The sequence below is a fragment of the Coptis chinensis genome, chromosome 5 (genome assembly GCF_015680905.1).
Source record: "Coptis chinensis isolate HL-2020 chromosome 5, ASM1568090v1, whole genome shotgun sequence".
NCBI classification, from domain to species: domain Eukaryota; kingdom Viridiplantae; phylum Streptophyta; class Magnoliopsida; order Ranunculales; family Ranunculaceae; genus Coptis; species Coptis chinensis.
In genome coordinates, this window is record NC_141460.1 from 12097168 (window position 1) to 12116540 (window position 19373).

Sequence of the window (19373 nt, forward strand, 5' to 3'; positions counted from 1 at the left end):
CATTACCCCCCCCCCCCCCCAGTTAATATTACGCTTAGATTGATCTTCTAAAAGCCTATAAGCCTTTAAAGCTCCTTTACTAAGGAAACTACCCTCAGTCATTATATCAAGAACCTCTTTATGATGATGTAAAAGCCCTTTGAAAAAGGCACGAACAAGCGTGTCTTTCACAAAGTTATGATGCGGACACTCAATGAGAAGATCAGTGAAACGATTCCAGGCCTCTGAAAAGGATTCATGAGGTTTCTAGCGGAAGAAATGAATCTTTTGAAGCATTTCATATGTCTTCAGTTGTGGGTAAAACTGTTCCATGAACAATTGAACAAGTTTGGCCCATCAGTCTACAGAATTAGGCGTTTGGATAGTTAACCAAGATGCCGCATTATCGGCTAGGGTGAAAGGAAACACCCTTAGTTTAATTTGTTCCGAACCTACGGTAGGATGATGAAATGTGGTAAGAACTTGTTCTATCCTACGCATATGCTAATAAGGCTTCTCGTGGTCTAACACATGAAAACCGATAACAAATTAAATATATTCGGGGGAATTCGAAAATCCCTTACTGGGTCTGCAAGAACGATGCATGACTTAGGGCTTATCGTTTAGGGCTTTGTAAAAATCAGAGAGAGGAGTCTCTGTTTCATCAGCCATTAATGTAGGTGTAGTGTGTGATATACTAGAAAGGCGTGTGCATTGATATTTATGATAGATAACGTTACATGGTTTACTCTTACTAGGCCTTAATCTCATGCAAGGATAAGGCCAATATGAATAAAAAAAAACCACTAGCAATAGTCAAACAACAACCTGATATACTAGAATTAAACTCCTCTGATGGTAAAGACGAGGAGTGAAAGAAAGAGTACCTGAATGCCTCCTCGCTACACGTATGAATAGCGTCTTTGGTATGTGATCTTAGTGTATTGAAGAAGTTCGAACACTGAATAGTAAAAATAACTTGAACAAAATGAGAGCCAGTGACTAACCTGTGAAAATCGGGCTTCTTCAGAAGGGGCGCGGGCACGCTCAAGGTACTGTTCGAAAAAAAAAATTCAGTAACAAGAAGGCGTGCGCACTCAAATGATAGAGTCAAGAGGGCGCAGGCACGCTCAAGGTACTGTTTCAAAAAAAAAAATTCGACAAAAACAACAACCACAGTTAGAACGAACCAAACAATCGAGTAGGTGGGTGAAATGGGATTATGTGTAGAATTGAAACACGTTGGGAAACTAATCTAACAAAAATAAGATGGCAGCGGGGCCATTTGATAAAAGAGAAAAGATAGTTTCTTACCCTATGAATAATTATTTATGCTAGGAATAAGAAAGCTACTTATTTTATGTTTAGATCAAAGTTCTACTCTCAATTATCATGCAATAACGGGAGTCAGAATTCGTTCCACTCCTAGTTTCTTAGACGTAATAATTTCTCTAAATTAAACAATCCTAAAATATCAATGAGAGCAATAATTTAATTATACTAATATGGTGAAATTAACTAATTTAGATATTCTAACTTATACTATGGCAATTTAATACTAATATGTGAATGAGAAGAAAAGTATTAGGGGGATTTGATTCCACCTTGATTAATTCTTAATATGCTTGCATAGATTTGTGTTGTAATCATAATCTATATGTTTTCACATAAAGGTTAGGTCTTTTTAATCCCTAATTATTCATGGCAATCTCTACCAACTAATAATTAGCATATGAGACGATTTAAACTCATTCTCATGGTGAATTAACTACCTTCTAGAGTGGAATAAATTACTACAACTATTCTACACTAACACATCAAGTCTCCATCAAAGCTTCAATCAAACCCCTCTAATGGATGTTTAGCTATGATTCATTAGACTATCATAATTAAAAGAATAAGAATAAGACATAAAAAAGAACTACTTTATTAAGAATAACTTGAATTGAATTAATGGTGGCTAGGCTAATAAAATAATAACTAGGGTTTAAAACTAAGAAAACTAATTATAGAAAGCTTAATTAACTAAGGGGTTCTTATTCTAAGTAATAGGGAGGAGACTAAATTATTATATCTAATAGAAGGGTTAGTTTTTAGAGTTTAGCCTTAGTCCTCTTTATATAGGAGAGGGCTAGGTTTACAATTTCGTACATGGGCTTTGAAGCTATGTTTTGGGCCATTAAATCAAGCCCAAAACCTAATTACTTAAGTCCAAAAAGGGTTTCTCTGCTTGAAATTATTGCAATAGCCTTTTCATCCACTTTTACTCCTTTGATTAGATCAAACCATAAACCATTAGAAAGCTCTTTCTGAGCTAGTCGTTTTGACATATAGTATGCCCAATTCCGAGGTATGAGTCCAAAGATACGGCTTGCGGAAATTTTGTTGACTTTTATGCTCTATTTCTACGCGCGTTGACTTTGACTTTTCAGCTTTGACTGAGCTTTAAACAAACTTTTTCTACTTGAAACTTGGGCTTTAATCATAGAACTTCTTAGTAACCAACCTTTACTCCTTTCTCTTGCAAAAGTGATATATTTCTTCACATATTTTACTCAAATACCTGAAATGCACAAAAGCACGTAAACAATACTAACTCTTATTTATTATACACATAATTGGTCTAAATGTAATATTATTAAAGGGTTAAAACTACAATTTTGGACTCTTCTCAACACCACATATGCTAGGATTTTCATGACGATCTTGACCAAATATCGACATTTCTGCAAATACCAGGATTTTCATCACGATCTTGACATAATATCGACATTTCAGTGAATACCAGGATTTTCATCAAGATCATGACCCGAACTCGACATTGCTGCCAAGAACTGGATTTTTTTTACTTTTAACTTGCGACATTGCTGGATTTTTTCAAGAACTAGAATTTTTAGAATTTTTAACTAACTTCGACATTGTTGCCTGATAATGCGATAAAATTAAATATAATTCTACTCTGAATATAAGATAAACTTCTAAACGCAAGTAAAACTAAAATTTTATACGCAACAGTTCTTATCAAAGATTTCTACTCTCGATACTATTGAAGTAGAGTTGGAATAGAAGATTCGTTCCACTCCTAGTTCTTTAGCATTCAAAGTTTTCTATGACTACAATCCTACCAAAGTCAATGAGAGTTTTACGAATTATACTACGATGCAATTTATACTAACAAGATAATGGGATTCAACTACGAAATGATACGGGTTGAATCTATGATAAGGAATTAGGGGGGATTGATTCCACCTTAACTCGACTTAATTTATTAATGACGAATCGTCGTAATCCGAATTGAACTGCTTTCGTAGAACAATTGGTTCTTCCTAATCCCTAGTTGTTCATGGTAATCTCTACCAAGCAACATCTAGCATGTGAACGATCAAACCCATTCTCATGGTGAACTAATCGTTTCTAGAATGGAATGGAAATTACGACTACTCTACGCTAACACAAATCAAGCTTCATCAAGGCTTCTTCAACCCCCTCTAATGGAGGTTTAGCCTAGAATCATCAGGCTATCATTTCCATATGCAATTAAACAAGTCATCATAAAAAGATTGAAACTTTGCTTATTTAAACTCAAATAGAAACTACTCATGCAATAATTGATTTATACTAATAATGACAAATAAGTAAATCTAATAATTGAAGCTAATAATTAATGGAAAACAAAACTAGATTATCAAGAACTAAATATTTTATTGATCTAACAACTAAATAACAATCATTCAATACTGAAATTAAAACAAGAATAACAACTAATTAATTAATTGAAAAACTAGATCTAGAACTAAGCTTTAATGGCTACCCTCTATCCTAAACTAAATTGATACTTAAGAGCTAAGTCTTGTGTGTGGAAATGGAGGAGACCAGATCCACATTTTTGTGCATGGGCTGAGGGTCCATGTTTTGGGCCGAAAAATCGAGCCCAAAGCCCAATTTCTTCAATCCACAGGGCCCTTTTCAGCTTGGCTTTGACTTCAACAGGCTTTTCGTCCACTTATGCTCCTTTTATTTGGTCAAGGTTTAGACCATTGGAAATATCTTTCGGAGCTGGTCGTTTTAACATAAGATACGCCCAATTCCAAGGCCTAAGTCCAAAGATACGGTCTTCGGAAGTTCTGCTGACTTTTGTGTGCTGTTTCTGCCCGCGTTGACTCTGACTTTTGAGCTTCTGACCGGGCTTTACAAAGGCTTTATCTCCTTGAATCTTAGCCTTTAATCACAGAACTTCTTAGCAACCAATCCTTGCTCCTTTATATCGCCATAGTGGCACATTTCTGTACATAATTGACTTCAATGCCTGAAATACATAAAAACACGTAATTAGCATTAACTCTTATTTATTACTGGCATAATTGGTCTAAAAGTATTATTGTTAAGGGGTTAAAACTACAGTTTTGAGCTCTTATCACTGCCAAGAATAGGATTTTTTAACCGAACTCAACATTGCTGCCAAGAATAGGATTTTTTTACCCGAACTCGACATTGCTGCCAAGAACTAGATTTTTTATCCAAACTCGACATTCCTACCAAGAAATGGATTTTTTGACCTGAACTCGACAATGCTACCAAGAACAAAATTTTTGGACCTGGTATCGAGATGAGGATCTACAGATCACCAGGGTTTTTTCTTTGACCTGTTATCAAGATATAATTCTAGCAATAGCAGGATTTACAATATTTTGTAGATATTGCATTTGGAAATATCATTCTCTTTATTGAATGCATAGCTTCGAAATTACATCATATTATAATATTCTTTATTGATAAAATGCTTTCAAATTGCTTGCATTTTGAGGCTTTGGTAATATTATACCTTCAGCCATTTTTAAGTAATAAGCTCCATTGATACCCACTCTGTGAATGATGGCAAGGGCCATCCCAGCTTGGTGCTAGTTTGCCAGCCCTTTTCTCTTTAGTTGCTTGAGTGACCATTTTCAAGACCAAATCCTTTTCCTGAAAACGTCTTTCTCTTACTTTCTTGTTGAAAAATTTTCTGAGCTACCAATGGTATTTGTCGAGCCTTAATCTTGCTTGATCACTTATTTCCTCGAGATTGAGGATTTCTGTTGCCATTACTTTATTATTTTGGTCATTCATTAAGACTTTGGTTATGGATGTCGATACCACCATTTCTGATGGAGTTACTGTTTCCATGCCATAAGTTAATGTAAAAGGAGATTCACTTGTGGCAATTCGAGGTGTCGTTCTATATGCTCATAGAACGCTGTTTAATTCATCCACCCAGAGACCTTTCTTGTCCTCCAGCTTTTTCTTGATATTATCAATAATGGCTTTATTTGTTACTTCTGCTTGCCCGTTACCTTGAGCATAATATGGCGCAGATGTGAAATGCTTTACTTTGTATGATTCCAAGAAGGCTTTTACTTTTACTCCCTCGAACTGCGGCCAGTTATCTGATATAATGGCATACGGCAACCCGTATCGACATACTACTCTTTTGAAAAGAAAATTTATCACATCTTGCTCTTTTATGTACTGTAATGATATGGCTTCTACCCACTTGGTGAAATAGTCTGTAACCGTGAGCATGAATCGTCTTTTTCCTCTTCCAGGTGCTAGAAGACCAACAATATCCATGCCTCATAGCGCAAAGGGCCATGGATTCGATACATAGTGCAACTCCTCAACTGAAACATGTATAGCCTTTCCATGAATTTGGCATTGCATACACTTTTTAGCATAATGAAGACAATCTCTTCGCATCTGAGGCCAAAAATACCCATGCCTCGTTATTTTATTTGCCAATGATCTTCTAGCTGAGTGGTTTCCACATTCTCTTTCGTGGAGCTCTGCAATGATTAGATGTGCATCCTCAGGTGATATACATTTCAAATGCGGACCTCCAAAATTCTTTCGATATAGCTCATTATCAATCAATACATATCTTTGCACTGCAAACTTGATCCTTCTGGCCTCATTTTTGTGCTTAGATACTTTACCATCGGATAAGTATGATATATATGCTTCCATCCATTATGACCCCAGTGTGTCGATTTCCATAACCTCTTATTCGTCGACATCGATGCTTGACCTCTGTTGGACGCCGATGTGCAAAGTGCCACCCTCCGTGTTTTCTAACATCGCTGCAATATAAGCCAGGGCATCTGCATGCCTGTTTTCATTTCTATTGAGGTGTTAAAACCTTATTTTATTAAAGTCTCTCAACTTAGTTTTTATAAAACTCAAGTAATCCACCATGTTTTCACATTTTGCTGAATATTCTCCATTAATCTGACTGACTACCAGCATTGAGTCGCTAAAAATTGATAATTTTTTCACTTTGAGAGATTTGGCCATCTCGAGTCCAGTGATAAAGCTTCATACTCAGCCTTGTTGTTCGGTGCATGGAATCCCAATGTCATTGCTGTTTCGAGCCTTTGATTTTTGGGTGTAACCAACACAATCCCAATGCCACATCCCTTACTCCCAGATGATCCATCGACAAATAGTCTCCAATCATTTGTTCCCTCCCATAGATCATCTGTATTGATAATATCCTTAGGCTCTTGAAGAGTTGAGAACTCATCCTCTTCCATGCCCTAACTAGCATCCTTGCATGGAAAATCAGCTAGGGATTCGGCCAGTATCTGACTTTTTTCTAATACCGGTTTTGGTATTCAACTCCAAATTCATTTATTAGTACCGGCCATTTCGACATCCTTCCTGACTTAGCAGTTTTCGCCAGAGTCTGCTTTAATGGGAGATTTATCATAATGATCAGAGAGTGTGATTGAAAATACGACTTTAGCCTCTAAGATGAGAATAAAAACACCAAAGCGTATTTCTCTAGTGTCGAATACCGTGTCTCTGCCTCGAGCATTATTTTGCTTTGAAAATACACTAGTCTTTCAACACCATTTTCAACTTTTACTAACACAGAACTTATAGCAAATTCTAAAATGACCAAATATAGAAGCAAACTTTCTCCCTCATCTGGCTTTGTAAGTGTTGGCATTTCTTGCAGATATTTCTTTAACTCTGAAAATACGTCTTCACATTCTTCATTCCAATAGAATTTGGTATTCTTTTTAAGCAACTTGAAAAAAGGCTTACATCGATCAGACGTTCTGGAGATGAATATGTTGAGAGTAGCTATTCTCCTAGTCAACTTTTGTATTTGCTTTCTAGTTGTTAGTGATGGCATCTGCTGAAGTCCTTGTATCTGATCTGGATTAGTGTCAATACCTAGCTTTGTAACAGTGTACCCCCAAGAATTTGCCAGAACTGACACCGAAAGTACACTTCTCTGGGTTAAGCTTCATCTTAAATTCCCTCAATATTCAAATATGATATCGAGATCCTTCATATGATCTTTAGCTCTCATGGATTTTATAACCATGTCGTTAATATATACTTTGATGATTCGCTTAATGAGCTTTTTAAACATTTTCTCCACTAGCCTTTGATAAGTAGCTCCTGCATTTTTTAGAACAAATGGCATTCTAATGAAGTAGTATATCCCTCTATTTATGACGAATGCCATTTTGAGTTTATTTATAATAGCCATTAGAATATGGAAATACCCTAAATATCCATCATAGAAACTGATTAATTCGTAACCAGCTGTTCGATCCACCAGTTCATCTATCCTTGGCATCGGATAATAATCCTTAGGACATCTCTTATTGACATAGGTAAAATCGACACAGATTTGCACTCTCCCATCCTTCTTGGGTACTACCACTATGTTAGCGATCCATTCAGAATGATCCACCTATCTTATTATGCCATTATTCAGCATTTTTTGTATTTTAGCTGGCACCGCTTCTTTGTACATTGGTATCACCTTTCAATTTTTTTGATGGACAAGAGTTGCATTTTCTTCCATGTTTAGCTTGTGTGAACAAATAGTTGGGTCGATACCGGTGAGATCCGACATCGACCATACAAAAACATCCCGATTCTCTTTCAAGAAAATCATCAATTCATCCCTTATATTCCCAGGCATTTCTGTACCAATGAACGTATGCACTCACTTTCTCCGGTGCCAATATCAACTTTTCCACCGCCTCGATTATTTTCCTTTCCCAGGGTTCCTCATTTTGCTTTAGCTCTTGTGGAAATTTTACTTGCTCATGTATCTACATATCGGTATCAACAGGTAAATTTTGCTGTAACTACTAGCTGGAGCCTTCCAAGACACCGACACTGGCTTTTTCCCTTCATCATCCCCTTTATAGTTACGAAATTACACTTTTCTAACTCCGACTGGTCTCCCCTGATTTTGTGCAACCCATATGCTGTGGGAAATCTAATTACTTGGTAGAATATACTTGGGACAGCACGCATATCATGTATCCATTTTCTATCAAGTAGTGCATTGTAATCGGAGTGATGTTTTATGACCACGAATTTCATCATCACTATCTGAGGTCCAGCTTGAACCAGCAATTTTATCTCTCCAGCGGGCTTGGTAGAGCTTTCATTAAACCTATACAAACTGAATTGTGGTGCCTTTAAATGAGTCTCATCAAGACCGATGCCTATGAACGCTTTCCATAATAAAATGTTCACAGAACTACCACAATCCACAAGTATCTTTTGCACATCATACTCAGAGACACGCAAAGTGATTAATAATGCATTATCATGTGGCAACATCACTTTAGACAAGTCATCTGGTATGAACATAATTGCTCCTGGAATGCTAGCCGATACCAGACTCTGATTTACTGGAATAGGCTCAACATTGACCTCAATCACTTCTTTTACCGTTGAAATATTTCTTATCTTATCTCTAATGATTTTCTTCTGTGGTATCTCCCCTTTGTAGATCATATTTATTACTCCTAGGGGTTTCTCATGTATGGTTGTAGTCTCTGTGGGTCTGACATAAGCCTTGAATTCTCGCAACTTACCATCTTTCATCAACCTATCAATTGCTGTCAACAACTGCAAACATCTGTTTGTCTCATGGTTCTCAACCTTGTGAAATTGACAATAAGGTATGCCCTTCATCTCCCTGAGAGTGTATTTTGGCCATATCACGAAATCTTCTTTCACCATCCTCCTTAATATAACTTCAGGTATGGTATTGATGGCAATAATGTTTTTTGGATCCAGCTCTTCTTTCAGCGTATTTTCATACCTCCTCCTTTGTTGCGGCTGATTATCTTGATTTGTATAATTTTCTTGATGCCTTTTGTGATATGATCTTGAGGAATCTTGACTCTCATGTCGATCTCCATTATCCCTTTCTTTTTTTTTCTAATACTTGCAACACATTTTGCGTCGTGGTTGCTTGTATACCTTTTTCTACTCGAATATCTCTGTCAGCTTTGTTATACAACTCTTGTAGACTTTTAACTTCCTTTTGTAAGAGATATTTGTGCATATATGATCCAGGTATCACACCTGTTTGGAAAGTCATGATGGCTGTCATTTCAGACTCGTCAAGCCTCTCGACTGATTAAGTTTAGGCCTTGAATCTGGCCAAGAAATCCTTCAATGACTCCTTCTTTCCTTGTTTCAATTTGAATAGGACTGACACCTATTTTGGCTTCACCTTCTGATAACCATAATTGATGAGGAATCTCTCTTCGATTTCACGAAAACACAAAATGGTCCCCTCAGGTATTGTACAAAACCACTTCAGTGCATTGCCTTTTAGGCTTGGAGAAAATGACTGACATAGCATATAATCCCAATACTCCATTCCATGATATATCGAGAATTGGTGTCGATAGCTAAAGAGATGGTCCATGGGGTCAGTGGTCCCATCATATTGGGTGAACTTTGGATTTTTGAATTTTGGAGGTAATATCACCCTTCTACTTCCTTTTTCAATGGGTTGCCCAATTTACGAATCGAAGCTGATACCTTTTCCGGTAGCTGGTCCCCAAATTGCCTCTGCATCATCTCCTGCACCATTTCCTTTGTGATTTGATGGGGTGCTACTTTTACCACTTCCTCTTGCACGACCTTTGGTGTAGATTTCGCCACTGACTGTACTTCCTCACTATAGTTTTTCTCACTTCTTCGATATGGCTCTTTCTTGCCACTGGAGTGATTGAACTTGAGTCAGCCCCATCTTTGTTGTACAATGCTTCCACTGCACGCTTCTCATTCTTTTCTCTCACAACCTTGTTTTCCGCCATTAAAACTTTGTTCTGCTTCTCCAATTCATTAAATTCCTTAATAACACTTGTATAGAAGTCTCTTCCTCACGCACTTCTTCTACTTCCTCAACTAATATGCTTACTGAATGCCTTGTTCTTCTTTCATCATTCTTTGATGTACTTGCTTCATTTACTACACTCTTACTGGCTGGCGCACGCTTACTAAGAGTCATTGATTCAACAACTCAGAACAACTCACCGAATAGATCAACAAACTGTTACTACAAAAGGGAGAAAAAACTGAAATTTGATCTTTTCAAGCTGAAGTAACACAGATGATTACCCTTTACCACCAACTCACTCAAAGAAACTAGATTCGAACTCAAAGAAGAAGAAAAGAAAAGATCTCTTCTTGTCTTTGACCCACGGACGGTGCCAATGTGGTGATCAAGCGTGTTGTTGTAGATGAATAGTTTGATATATTAAGATCGAAGAAGGATTTGATATGAACTGAGTAAAATATTATTGATCTCTAATGGCGGTTGCAAATTCTCTCTGGTTTCTCTCTTTCTCTCTCTAGTTTACAATATTTTTGTGGGAATGTGCGAATGAAATCTTTCTCTCTTTCCAGTATTTATATAGTGATCCAGTTGTAGTCTTGTCAAATCTAGTCCTGACACGTGTCCATTCTCTTCTTCCTCCTCTTCTTCCCACTCAAACCTGCAACATATGAAACTAACTGTAGACATTTCGAGTTAGTTCTGATATTACGGGCTGAAATATCGGCTTGACGATATTTTCCCACGATAGGTATAGGGCCTATTTTTATTTTTATTTTTTTATACACTTCTACCAATCTCATCCCCAAGTTAGTTTACAAATCTAAAGAAAGGCATGAAGGGCATTTCCCATTTGGGTGCACCATGGCTCATATACGCATATCCATATTTATCAAAAACAAAATTTAGAAGTTCATACAGGATCCCCTGAATTTCTGAAGATTCATTCAAAATCCCCCGAAATTCAGGAGGTTCATTTACAATATTTATAAAGCACTATGCCAGCAATCACTAAACTATCAAATTTGAGTTGTTTTAAATAATGATTAGCATCTTCGCGGCATTTTCAGAACTCCTTTACAATATTTATATGATTCTTGTACGCACACCCTTACACAAATACTCTTTATGCCTCTCTTAGTGGGAAACGCACTGGGGCAACCAGCTTACTTCTTTAAGCTGCAGCAAATTATATTATCTCCATTCAAGTCAAAATTCTTATCCACCAGAAGAAGATAAATAAAAACAAAAAAGTGGAAAAGTTGATTATTAATTGTTCTAAGCTTTATAGGATTCTTATTCTCCTTCTGAAAAGCACATAAATATTACTGGGCAACTACTCCTTCATTTAGGCTTGGCATCTTGTTCTTGTACTCAGCTTCTGTTGTGCTTCACTGCTTCTTGTTCTGTTGCTCATCTTGTGTTATCTTTCATTGCTTGTTGCTACTCTTCTTCTTTTGTTGCAAATATAGTTCCCCTTCTACCAATCTCAGAAACAACAGAGAGTTGCAAACTTCGGGTCATTTGTGAAAAAGAATGAATGACTGGGCAGCCCCAATTATAGCTGTAGCTTTATTTGGATTCCTTACCCCTGGACTGCTCTTCCAAATGCCAGGGAAACATCGGCCTGTTGATTTTGTGAATATGAAGACTAGTCTGGTATCAATATTGGTTCACGCTGTTATCTACGGTTTGATTCTTATGTTGCTCCTTGTTATTCTACGTGTCCATCTCATTGCTTAGGGAAAGAAAATGCTTTACAGTGAAGATGAGTGTTCATTTCTTTCTGATGTATCTTTTTGTGGAGAGCACCAAGTCACCAACAGTTGTAATGTTCTTCAGTTTTTAGTTGTTTAAGCCAATCAAGCATTCCTAAAACCCCGTTATTAGTTTACTGTAGACAATTTTGTGTAAAGAAAGAAGTTTAATTTATAGCAAGTAATCTTTACTAGCTTCAAATATTGAGGTTTCATGGCTTTGCATTAGACGTTGTTAAAGCTGCGCGCATGAGACGCGCAAAGAGTTTCAGTTGTTAACTGTGAAGAAGTTGAAAATCATCAACTTTTCAATGTCTAAAACCAATAAAAAGATGATAAAAGATTATCACTACAAAAGAATTGAAGCAATCAAATGAATGAACAGAATGTGTCAAAATGTGTCAAAATTCAATATAGAGTATAGACTAATCACATAAAACTTGATTTTAAATGCCCTACCGTCAGTTTTTAAGAGATGATTAGAGTTATAATAATACGGCCGTTTGCAACTTCTCAATCTTCAGACCATCTAAGTAGCTTAAGGATATTTTGATTATCATGTTATAGGTTTTCACTGTTCCCTGAAATTTGAAGTGAGAATACAAGTCCTGAATTTCTAAGAAATGGAAACTAATTAATACCTATCGATAGTTAATGATACCAATATTCCGTGACCATTGATTATAGAGTAGCAGAATTAAATTACACAGCTAATATTCTAGATTCCTTCATTTGATAGGAGTGGTTGATGATTACATGGAGTGAGAAGAAGGAACTTGGTGCACGAAACAAAGGTATGATTTTACATTTTTACCACATCAAACAGGAGCATATGTATTGCAACAAAATATTTTATGGACTGGAGAGGGAATTCTGAAATAATCCAATTACTTTTATTAATTATTATAAGCTTAAACCAACTAAAATTTTGAAAAACAACAGTAGCTCTGTAGCTGAGCGAACAAACTCAATCCATCAAACCACATTTTCAGTAAACAAATGCAGTAGAAGTAGTACCGCCAAAGTGAAATGAAAATTTAGTATTATTGATTTGACATGCCTTTTGAGGTGATTAAGAACCAAGGTACATATGGACACCTATAGCTAACAAGAAAATGCAGATGAGCGCAAAGTAGAGAATGGCGTGGACCATAATGGATGCACTACTCGTATGAAAGTTGCTGAACTCAACGAATCGACTGTGACCCGGCACTTGGAAAAGGAGACCAGGCGATAACAGGATGAAAAGAATCACAGATACGAAAACTGGACCCCAGTCCGACATTTCTCCCCTAGTACTTAATCAGTCTATCAATTAAGAGGAGAAACGGAAGATAATGCCTGAGTGGGGAAGTTGGTGGACGGGGTTTCTCTCAAAGTTGAACTCTTATTAATATAACTGCTAAGGCTCTAGAGAGAAAGTGATGATAGCAAAGGTTATAGAATGAAGTTACCTAAGATTCATTCCCGCCGTCCCATTTGCACCACTTTTTTTTTTCTTCTCTTGCTTGGTTACCTTGAGATGCAAGTCTAGGTGTTTGTGCTTCATAAGTTTGGTATGTAAAAAGCTCTTTTTCCTCGAGTTAAAAAACGAAAGTATTTGGCAAATGTAAAAAAGTAAAACCTTCAAAAGAATTGGTAGATTTGATGAAATTCGTAAGGAATCGTCCTTAGGCAGATTTGATTGTGTTACCTAAGCCTGTTGAAAATTAACAAAAGTTTTTTTTTTTTTTTTTTTTTTTTTTTTTTTTTTTTTTTTTTTTTTTTTTTTTTTTTTTTTCATCATCATCATCATCATCTTCATATATATATATATATATATATATATATATATGAACATGTACATGTCAAAATATTACATTGGATCTCTCCTTTTCCAGTATGTCCATAAGTCAATCTGGTATGCTGCCTTGTTAGCAATTCTAGGTACCCAGTTGCTTGAAACAATCCCAAAAGCAGACATAATACTTAGTGCATCATCTAATATTAACATAGAGTAGTTCCAGGAGAGACTGGAATGAAGTTGCTTTAGGTAGTTAATAGCAGCTTGGGCGTCCATCTCCACATTTAGTTCTGTGCAGTTGAACTGCTTGCACCATTCCAAGGCTTTAAGTAGTCTTTTGCACTCTGCCTGTTCTGAATTGGTAGCTCTATTTTTTATTGCTCCTGCACCAATAAGAAATCCCTTGAATCTCTTAGTACAAACCCATAAGTAGTAGTTGAATCAAGTTTAATTTGTAAAGCTTGCATCCACATTAATCTTAAAACAATTTTGTAAGGTGGTGTCTAACTCCTTCTGAACCTGCAAGGTTAGTATCATCTTTTTCTTCTTCAAAAAATTTATTAAACTGAATATTTAGTTTAAAGAAACTTGGTTTCCTTTTTTTATGATATACATCACATCTTTCTAACCAGATTGCCCAGTAAAGAAATAAACATAATTTCTTCCATTTGTTTTTTCTATTGGCCAGTGTTTTGGTGGATTGAACCACATATCAACCCATAAAGTAACCTGCAAATGCTCAAAATGAGTTAATTTGAACTGCCGAGGAGTAGCATACCATAGAGACTGTGTGAATGAACAACTCAGAAGCAAATGATGTATGGTTTCAACATTCAAACCACATAATAGATAAGTACAGTTTTATCGATCAGGAATATAAATGATTTGGGCCAGACGGTCTCTAGTTGGGATCATATTGTTATAACACTTCCATGCAAAGAGGGCAGCTCAAGGTTGGTTATCATTTTGCCAAAAACAAAGATTTGTTCTATTTGTAGCCAGAGGAGATTGATCACTGAGAATATGATACATTGATTTTACACTATGCTCACCTTTCCTGGTATTATTCCACTTAAGAGTATCTTCTAAATGTCTTCTAGATAAGAATATATTTTGTATCTGCATGCTAGTATTAGTGTCAAAAAGCTGATTAAGGACAAGAGCTTCTAGCTCAATTGGTTGTGTACCCCTCTCCTCATGGGAGAGGTTGCAAGTTTGAATCCCACCAAGTGTTGGTTGAAATTTCTTTCTTGTGTAATTATGTGATGGGCCTTTAGGCCAAGTGAGCCTTCGGGCTAGAGACAAGATGCTGCTACGATGGGTGGACCAATGAGCGAAAGCAAGTCTTCATGGACAAGGTGGAGGCAGTTGGGTCTACTAAAAATTGGTGCATCGGCGAGAGCCTTCGGGCTAGGTTCCATTCGGGTTGATGAGCCTTCGGGCAATGTAAGCCTTCGGGCTAGGTTCCCTTCGGGCAATGTAAGCCTTTGGGCTAGGGTCTTTCAATATAACCGGTGTGGGTTTGCCTTAACCCTTTAAATATTTCAACAAAAAAAAGATGATTAAGGATATCCACTTTCCAAGTTCTAGTACAAGGATTTATAAGGTCAGAAACAGTAGTATAAGATGGATTAACAATGTTTGAATCAGGAACATTTCCTTCATGTATTCCTGGGATCCAAGGATCTTTCCAGATATCAATAATCTCACGTAATCCTATTTTCCAAATAGAGTTAACCATAATAGACTTAATATATTTTTGAAATCCATACCAAAACCAAGATGCTCAATGTTTTACAGTAAATTAAAATGAACAACATTAGTAGTGTGGAAATACTTACCTTTCAGCTGCTGGTAAAGGAAGGAATTGGGATTAGATATAACTTGCCAAATTATTGTACTCATATGTGCATGATTATTAATAGACATGTCTCTTATAACTAAACCCCTTGATTTTTTAGATTGACAAATGTATCTACAACTTTTGAGATAAAGGGGATGAGCTTTACCCTTGTTTGTATCCCACCAGAAATTTCTTTGTAGCCCGTTAATAGTGGACGTGATGTGAGATGGTAGCATGAAAGTGGACATATGAAATGAAGGGATGGCAGAGGATATAGATTTAATCAGTACAGTTCTTGTTGCTTGTGAAAGTAATTTACTTTTCCAACCAACAATTCTTGTGTTTACCTTTGTGATGATATCTCATTAAAAATTTCTGATTTAATTTGGTTGTCCTAGAAACAAATTAAGGTGATCCAAGATATTTTTGTCCAATGACAATGGACCTCATGTTTAGTGATTTCATGAAGCATGATGCAAGTTTAGGGTGAACATTTTTGCTAAAATGAATACCTGATTTTTCATAGTTTATTTCTTGTCCTGTTATGTCACAAAAGAGTTTCAGGACCTCTAAAAGTTCCTTAGCCTCATTCATATTTGTCCTACATAAAATAAAAGCATCATCGACAAATAAAATATGAGACATAGGTTACTATATCTAGATATGCTGATACCATGGATGTTTTTTTCTTCTATTTTCTTTTCAAGAATTCTAGAGAGAACTTCCATAATGAGGATAAAAAGGATTGGAGATAAGGGAACTCCTTGCCTTAGTCCTCGATTGGATTTGAAATATCCAAAAAGAGACCCATTCACAAGAACAGAGAAATGAGGAGAGGATATACAAAAATTTACAAGTTTGACAAAGTGAGAGTCAAGTCCTAGAGAGTCAATGATAGAAAGAAGAGTATTCCAATTTACTCTATCAAAAGCTTTTGACATGTCAAGCTTTATAGCCATGAGCCTAGATGCCCCTTTCTTGTGCTTAGTTGTATGTATAATCTCATGAGCTAAAATTATATTATCAGTTATTTGTCTATTAGGTACAAAAGCACATTGATAAGGTGAGATGCAAGGGGTAATGTATTCTTTCAATCTATTAGCCAGAAGTTTAGAAATGATTTTATAAGACAGATTACATAGACTAATAGGTCTGAAATCTGAACATTTGGTTGGATTAGAACATTTTCGGATAAGAGCAATGTTTGTTTGACTTATATCTTCTAAGGAATGTCCATCATTGAAAAATCTTTTGACCATATTTACAACATCAGATAATATCCTATGAGGATTGATAAAAAAAAATTGTAGGGAACCAGGCCACCAGGTCTAAGGGACTTAAGTCCCCTAATGCTGAAGACTATTCTTTCCTTCTTCACTAGTCACCACCTTTAACATGTTCTCATTATTATCTAAAGAGATAACACTATTAAAAATATTTTGTGTATGAGACAAATTGATAGTTAAATGATCAAAGCTTTGTTCAGATAAAAGAGACTTAAAGTGTGATGCAAGGGTTTGGCCAATCTCGATCTTTATATGATGTTACCAATTGATCATTTGCATTTTTTAACCATTTAATCTTATTGTAATTCCTATGTCTCGAAGGTTTAATATGGACATATTTAGCATTCCAATCTCCTTCACTAATCTCTTTATCCCTTGATTTTTATTTCCATATCATTTCTTCATAAAGCAGGAGCTTGTCAAGTTCCAAAAGTAATTGTTTTTCTAAAGCAACATTATTATTAGTTGGATTTTGTTATGAATGTATAAGATTTTCTATTCTAGAGTTGCAATCTGATGGAAGATATTTCCAAAAACAGTTCAATCTATTCCAACTTTTGAAAGTTTTTTTTGTGGAAGAAAGATGTTGTTGAATGGGACAATTTAAGTTTAGATGGAATTGGACTCTGTTCCAGGCATTATGGATATTTTTTATGTTCTATCCACATTTTTTGAAATTTCAAAGGTTTAGGGTAAGCCTGGAAAGATGGATGAGTATTGAGGAGAAGAGGTGTGATTCAATTGCTGGTAAATGGTAAATGAAAGTTAGTTTCTGGAAAAAGTAGACTCCATTTTGAATTATTAAGCCCCCTGTCTAGTTTTTTTTTAATATTATCTGGTGCAATACTTTTATTAGACCATGTGAAAGGGTACCCTTTAAAGCTTGAGTCAAGAAGACCCAAATCTCAAATAATGGTAGAAGCCGGTTGGCATTCATTTTGTTCAAAAGGTTTCCCTCCAATTTGCTCATCTACTAAGAGAGTATGATATTAAGATCCCCTATAATGAGAATTGGTGAATTGTTATAAATGTTTTGAAGTTCTCTAATAGGATCCCAACTTTGATTTCTTGAAGTTTTGTATGGACTGCCATAGAAGAAACAGGCAATCCAAGGAAAAAGGAGAGGTCCTAATTGTATAGTGGTGGTGATGTGATAAATGGAGGAGGTAAGAACAGAGAGAGTAAGCCCAGATTTCCACATTAAGCACAAACCACCTGTTGTGTTAATTGGTGGGGACATCAAAGAAATAGGGGAAATTTAGGAGATGAGTAATGTAGGACATAGAATTAGAAGTGACTTTTGAAACAAAATATCAGGATTATGTGTATTAACAAGGTTAGTAAGACGCCTCATGGTTGATGGATTACCACACCCTCTACAATTCCAGCTGAGAATCCTCACCTATTCACTACTGGTGTCTATTCTGGTATAGACACAAACCCAAAGGACACAACACTGTTCAAAACATATCTTTTTGTTATCCATTCTACATCAGATACATGATAAATAACTTGGACCCCGTTTGACCAGTCCGGCCATATCATATAGTTCCCTAGGTAATATCAACTGAAGAAGTGATAAACACCCAAAAATGTAATATTAAACTCCATTGAGACATATAAATTTGGTTAATTATGCATTTAATAATCATGAAATAAATATATTTTTGTACTTTTGTAGGTCTTCGCAGTAAACATGAAAATTTTGGTTAAACCTGTGTTAAAGCACGGGGAACGATGTATATATGAATTTTTCCAAATCAACCATGTGAAGCTAAACAAAGATGGATCAAAGCTGGGGACTCAAACATGACAGAATCAAGTCAGAACGGGACTATGTAAAGGAAAGCGTAAACTTTCGGAGCTCATATCTCGTTAACCTGGACTCCGATTTCGGCAAGTAAGCTGCCCAGATGATCAGCACGACTAGCTCTACCTTAGGCCATAAATTGCAGAAATTGATGTCTAGACTAGGGGTGCAAGTGGATATCCAAATATTCGAATCCGATTTGAATTCGTATTCGAAAAATTGGATATTATCCGAAAATTTCGGATTCGGATTCAGATTCGGATATTTTTTTTATGTCCGAACTGGTTTCGGATACGGATTCGGATACTGCCATATCCGCATCATATAATATCCGATCCGATTTAAAAAATTAATAGTTATTATATATAATTAATTTATTTATTTTTTATTGTATAAAATATTATATAAAATCATAAACTAATAATATAAAACTATAATAACAAAATAATAATAATAAATAACAAATATATATATTTATACTAGTTTTTATAGTGGTAAAATGAATTATTTAAAGCAAATAAAATTTTAATTAATTTTAATTTTCGGATCGGATATTATCCGATATCCGTTCGGATATCCGAAATCGGATTCGGATAAATTTTTTAATATCCATCGGATTCGGATTCGATTCGGATATCGGTATAAATTTTCAGATTCGGATTCGGATACAGGCATATCCGCATCCGAACCTATCCGTTTGCACCCCTAGTCTAGACCCACCTTTTAGGTCCACAAGAAGAGATGAGTCATCAATTATGGATCATGTCA

At 35.9% G+C, this 19373-nt stretch overlaps 3 protein-coding genes across 3 annotated transcripts; 1 reads left to right on the plus strand and 2 right to left on the minus strand.

Moving 5' to 3' along the window:
- Window positions 1–8103: 8103 nt before the first annotated feature.
- LOC147496703 (uncharacterized) lies at window positions 8104–9015 on the minus strand. Its single transcript, XM_086562640.1, has one exon. It carries the CDS (start codon window positions 9013–9015, stop codon window positions 8104–8106), a length of 912 nt encoding a protein of 303 aa, XP_086418766.1.
- A 2325-nt stretch (window positions 9016–11340) lies between these two features.
- Window positions 11341–12087, plus strand: LOC147496704 (DUF3339-domain containing protein). The gene has a single exon (XM_086559625.1). The coding sequence runs from the start codon at window positions 11663–11665 to the stop codon at window positions 11867–11869; it is 207 nt and encodes a 68-aa protein (XP_086415751.1). The 5' UTR covers window positions 11341–11662; the 3' UTR covers window positions 11870–12087.
- A 540-nt stretch (window positions 12088–12627) lies between these two features.
- LOC147496705 (uncharacterized) lies at window positions 12628–13588 on the minus strand. Its single transcript, XM_086559624.1, has one exon. The coding sequence runs from the start codon at window positions 13166–13168 to the stop codon at window positions 12956–12958; it is 213 nt and encodes a 70-aa protein (XP_086415750.1). The 5' UTR covers window positions 13169–13588; the 3' UTR covers window positions 12628–12955.
- Window positions 13589–19373: the final 5785 nt, after the last annotated feature.

What these genes read in the sequence shown, in the direction of transcription:
- LOC147496703 (XM_086562640.1), bottom strand. Translation starts at nt 9,015, where the DNA reads ATGGTGAAAGAAGATTTCGTGATATGGCCAAAATACACTCTCAGGGAG.
- LOC147496704 (XM_086559625.1), top strand. Translation starts at nt 11,663, where the DNA reads ATGAATGACTGGGCAGCCCCAATTATAGCTGTAGCTTTATTTGGATTC.
- LOC147496705 (XM_086559624.1), bottom strand. Translation starts at nt 13,168, where the DNA reads ATGTCGGACTGGGGTCCAGTTTTCGTATCTGTGATTCTTTTCATCCTG.